We start from the raw sequence: 5023 nt of genomic DNA, 5'->3' as shown, positions 1-5023 counted from the left end.
TATTTAAAAAGCACCTGAGGAAAAAACTCTGTGGGCATGGGTAAATGCAGTAGTTCCTTAAAATGTGCATTACAATCCCAAGAAAATAGGGATGGGGTGCTGTGCTTCTCCAGCAACTGGACAGTACAAATATGTTGACAAGCTCTGATCTCAAGAGGGGCTTTCTCAGAGATGATTTCCTTCAGTGAGTTCATGCTGCTCATATGAGGCCTGATCCAAAGCCCATTATAGACTATGGAAAGTCTCTCACTGATTGCAGTGGGTTCTGGATCAGTCTCGTGTTTCTCTGCTGAATTATAGGTGTCATAGGTTTATTCCCCACTTTGAACTTTAGCGTCCACAAGATGGGGACCTGCATGGACTCCTCTAAACTTAAATCCTAGTTTAGATCTGGTAAAGCTGCCACCAGCTAGAAATTCCAGTGTCTAGCACACTCCCTGTTCCCCCAAACTTTTCCTGGGGAACACAGATCCCAACGTCCTTGGATCTTAACACAAAGGGAAATAATCCATTCCCCTCACCTCCCCCTCCCTTAGCCGTCGGGGGAGATCACCTTGATTCAAACTCCTGAATCAAAACAAAGAGGGATTCCCTTTCCCCCCTCCCTCCTCCTCTTCCCCTGAGATTCCAAACAAGGGAAGAAATCAATCAGGTTCTAAAAAGAAAAGATTTTATTAAAAGAAAAAAAAAGTACACTATCTCTGTAACACCAGGATGAAAAATATACAGGGTCTAGCTTATAAACTTGGAGAGACTTCCCCCCCACCACCACCTTTCTCAAAATAATCAAAGTAACAGCAAATAGAAATCAAGATATTTCTCCAGCAAACACACAATTGCAAATGTAGAAATTAATTATAAGACTAAACCGCCTTTCTAATACTCACTATACTGAATAGAAGAAAATACTTCAGGGAACTTGGAGAGCCTAGAAATACGTCTGGCCCCTCTTCGATCCAAAGACAGAACAAAACCCCAAACAAAGAACACAGACAAAGGCTTCCCTCCACAGAGATTTGAAATTATCTTGTCCCCTGATTGGTCCTCTGGTCAGGTGTCTGTCAGGTTACTGAGCTTGTTAACCCTTTACAGGTAAAAGAGACCTTAACCCTTAACTATCTTTTATGACAATAGGTCTTCTCCAAAACCCTAGAAATCCCTTGCATTTTTCTTGTGGAAGCCACCTGTTTAAAAAAATGTCCAAAAGAAATACCCCAGCACAAATGAATTTCCATTTAATTTTAGCATTGACATTTGCCCAGCTCATCAATTAACTGGTTGCACAGATTTCTTTAATTATTTATGTATATATAAATTGTTCCCAGACTGAGATGTTCTCTACCAAGTCCCAGCCTATGACAGTTTTTTTTACTGATGAATTATAAGCCTCTGAAATCAAGGGTGAGAACATGCCACTCTGATAATAACAATTCATCAATTCATTTAGCAGTTTCAAGGATGGAGATAGAGTGCATGGGGGCCAATCCTGAAAACTCTTCTTGCTTGTGCAAAATCGTCGGTGGATGATCAAATCAAGTCGAGGATGATCTTTCTTTTATTTTTCATTGGTCCTTTGGTGACTGAGGAGTCCAATCCTTGAGCCACAGACTCATTGGCAGATGTTGCAGGTGGTGTTGGAAGCCAGGATTGGGCCGCGATGGCTGCATGACGGTTGTCTTTCCTTTCTTTTCTGGTGTTTTTCTGTGACCAGGGCAAGGCAATTTTCCTCAAAAGTGGATGTTCCCTCTTTGACAAGTCTTCGCTAGTTACCTTATCTTGGACTGCTGTCTCCCAGTGTGTGGTATCGATGCCACATCTCTTGATGTTTATCTTGAGGATGTCTTTAAAGCATTTATTTTAGCCTCCCATTTCTTTCTCCTTTGGTGAGCTGGGCATACAGCAGTTGTTTTGGTAAGCGTACATCAGGCATGCGCACACAGTGCCCGCTCCATCTCAGCTCGTGCTGGATAATCAGGGCCCCAGCACTGAAGATGTTGGCCTCCGTGAGGACACTGACATTAGTGCGACAATTCTCCCACTTTATGTTGAGGATCTCCCGAAGAAAGTTGCTGGTGCTGGTTTTTCAGGTGTTTTCTATGGGTCACCCAAGTCTCACAGCCATAGAGGAGAGTTGGGATTACCCCCGCTTTATAAACTAAAAGTCTAGTGTGTGTTCTGATGTTGTGATTGTTGAACACCTGGCAAGACAGTCTGCCAAAGCCAAAGCTGGCACAGCGGATTCTGTGCTGAATCTCGACATCTGTGTCTGCCCTCTGGGAGAGATGGCTGCCAAGATAGGCAAAGTATTCTACATTTTCCAGTTCTTCTTTGTCGATGTAGATCTTCCTTGCTGGGTCTGATGATTGACCGGGTACTGGCTGGTGGAGAACTTTTGTTTTGCCGATGTTCAGAGTTAGCCGTAGGCTTTTGTAAGCTTCAGAGAAGCAATGAAGGGCTGTTTGTAGATCCTCCTTCAAGTGTGCAACTACAGTACAATCATCTGTGTGCTGGAGTTCGGTTATTATTGCCGACATTAGTTTAGTTCTAGCATGGAGATGAGAAAGGTTGAAGAGGTTGCTGTCAGTCTGATATTGGATGCCAATACCCTGTGGTAGACGGTCGTGGGTTAAAGTTTTCATAGCTGCTAAGAAAATGGAGAAAAGGGTGGGTGCCAGTACACAAAATTGTTTTACACCAGTTCAGAAGACAAAGAGCTCAGAGGTAGATCCGCTGCACAGGATGGAGGCAGTGATCTGGTCATGGAGGAGTCTTACAATGGTGATAAATTTGCTTGAGCAGCCAATAGTCCTTTGTCAATTGATCAGTGGGACTATTTGCATAAGGATTTACTCTCATGAGTAAAGGTTTGTATCATTTGCACTGTAGTAACTATTTCCCAGCCAACTCCCATTTTCCATGTTTTATCTGTTGTTAGTTGATCATATTGTCTATAAGGGCCAGATCCTGCAAAATGTTACTCGCCTGAATAATCTTTTCTCACCCAAGTAGCTCCATTGAAATCAACAGGCTTCTTTGACAGAGTACAGTCTACTCAGATGATTAAGGAGTTTGCAGGATCTGGCCTTTATTCTGTATGGAAAAAGTCTTTTTGAATCATAAAACTCTGTTCTTTGGGGGGAAATTATTTTTAAAGCAGTATATTTGTAAAATCAGCTCTGGTTTCCCTAAAAGCCCACATGATAATATGGTTTATGTAGGAGTTAAAACATCCTTCTGTGAAATCAATGTTCAAAAGGCGTTTGCTTTTCCCTTTCATTTTTCAGCTGGTAGATAATTGCAGAATATCAAGCAAGTCAAATGCAATACATCTAATGTAGTTCTATATAATTATAAACAGTATCATATCAAAGGGCTTTGGTACTGCATGCTTCCTTAGTTCCTTTGTCAATCTGGTCTTCTTAAACCATTCATGACATATGTTAGATTGCAAATTCAATCTTTTCTTTTAATTTTCTAGTTTCAAAACTGAACAAATCAGAACAATATCTGAAGAGTGAGAGAGAGGTTTAATAGTGACTGAAATGTGAAATAGAGGAGCTAATAGCATTTTATCTTTGTAAAGAAAATTATGTACTTTTTAGGTTACTTAACAAATCATAACAAAATAATTCATATTAGATGTTTTGAAGTTCTCTTTTCACATACGTGCATGCCATGGAGAAGCAAAAGAAGATGTTAGAAAACTCTGTCTGGATGAGATATTAAAAGTATTTCCCTCAGGTAACATCCAGTGGGTTAATACTGTTTTTTATTGTAACCACTAAAATTTTAAAACATTTATAGTTAGGATTTTGTGTGAACATTGTAACCTCCAGTACTTACATTCTACCCCAGAGTACTTAGTGTTCCTCTGTACCTAAATGGCTGGGATTGGAAGGATTAGATTTTTAGTGATAAAAGCCTATTTCACTGTACATACACAAACCAATGAAAAATATTTCCATCAATAATAATCAAAATTTACAGATAGGCAAAGTCAGAAAAATGCTCCTTGAGAATCTATTAGAGTTTGATTTAAGGATATTTACCATGTATGTTCTGATATATTAACAATTTGTGTTTAAACAGTTCTACAGCTTTAACTTTTAAATCTCAACATCTACAGTCCTTAAACAATTATTGTCTAATCCCTCCATTGTCTGACCTCCCCATAATTTCCCACAACTGTGAAAATTTAAAATCAATAAAAAATGAAAACAATGCTTAAAAGTAAACATCAATATTATTATTTTTTTAAATCTCCCAAGCCTATGTATGGCTATCTACATCATGTCATCTGAGCCCTGACATTCAGCACTGCTGAGTGGACTGACATGGGATACATACTATAAACAGTAGTAATTCAGAAATAGTATGTAATCTTGTAATTACAAACTATCCCATGATGCATATGTATAAAGAGGTGGAGCTACGGTTGTGCAGGCAAACTTAACAGTGTAATTTTACTATATTTGAGTGGTCACCCATGCAGCCTTTACATTCTCTTAATGAAGGGACAAATCCTGAGTTCCTCATTCAGAAGAGGCAGAGGTATACTCTGTTTAAAACCACTTTAAAGAATTATTTTAACTGTGGTAAAATGAGGTCCTTCATAAAAATTGTAATGAAGTATAAATTATGTACTCACTTGCATTCCACCTTCTCAAAATGGAGAGTACCTTCTTCATTGCACCACTTTAGAACCTAAACACAGACACATGTGATATTGACCTATCCTTTTTTCCCCGTACAAAATCCATCTCTCCTCTTCCCCCATTAAAACTCCATTCTCCATATTCTCTCTCAAAAATCCCATCTCTCTTCCCCACCTTCAGTTCCATCCCATGCTGCTTCACCACCTGATTTACCTGTGGCTGCAGAACCAAGAACACAAAAGACAAGTACCGAGATAGATACGAGTGTACCTTGGAGGAGGAAAGATGGGGTGAAGTCCTAAGGAAGCGAAAAGCCTGTTTATTTGTCTTTGTGAGTTGGCTGCCAGGTTGGGGAGCCAGAAGAGCAG

The 5023-nt window shown here is 39.7% G+C and overlaps 1 protein-coding gene across 2 annotated transcripts; it reads right to left on the bottom strand.

Annotated features, from left to right (window-relative positions):
* Positions 1-1395: 1395 nt before the first annotated feature.
* Positions 1396-4809, bottom strand: LOC123373623. Of its 2 annotated transcripts, none has more exons than XM_045022651.1 (2): positions 4649-4809; positions 1396-2644 (listed from the first exon to the last, which is right to left on the bottom strand). In XM_045022651.1, exons 1-2 carry the CDS (start codon positions 4686-4688, stop codon positions 2019-2021), a joined length of 666 nt encoding a protein of 221 aa, XP_044878586.1. In that variant the 5' UTR covers positions 4689-4809; the 3' UTR covers positions 1396-2018. The 2 variants fall into 2 exon arrangements, with proteins under 2 accessions (XP_044878586.1, XP_044878587.1); XM_045022652.1 differs by having other exon boundaries at positions 1396-2641.
* Positions 4810-5023: the final 214 nt, after the last annotated feature.

The sequence above is a fragment of the Mauremys mutica genome, chromosome 7 (assembly GCF_020497125.1).
Source record: "Mauremys mutica isolate MM-2020 ecotype Southern chromosome 7, ASM2049712v1, whole genome shotgun sequence".
In the NCBI taxonomy this organism is placed as follows: Eukaryota; Metazoa; Chordata; order Testudines; family Geoemydidae; genus Mauremys; species Mauremys mutica.
Note: the sequence above shows the minus strand (reverse complement) of the source record. Positions and strands in the feature narration are given on the sequence as shown.

Coding starts and splice junctions, on each gene's coding strand:
- LOC123373623 (XM_045022651.1), bottom strand. CDS start 4,688: ATGAAGAAGGTACTCTCCATTTTGAGAAGGTGGAATGCAA. Junction 2,645..4,648: donor TTTGAGAAGGTGGAATGCAA/GTGAGTACATAA, acceptor CCATTTTCTTAG/CAGCTATGAAAACTTTAACC.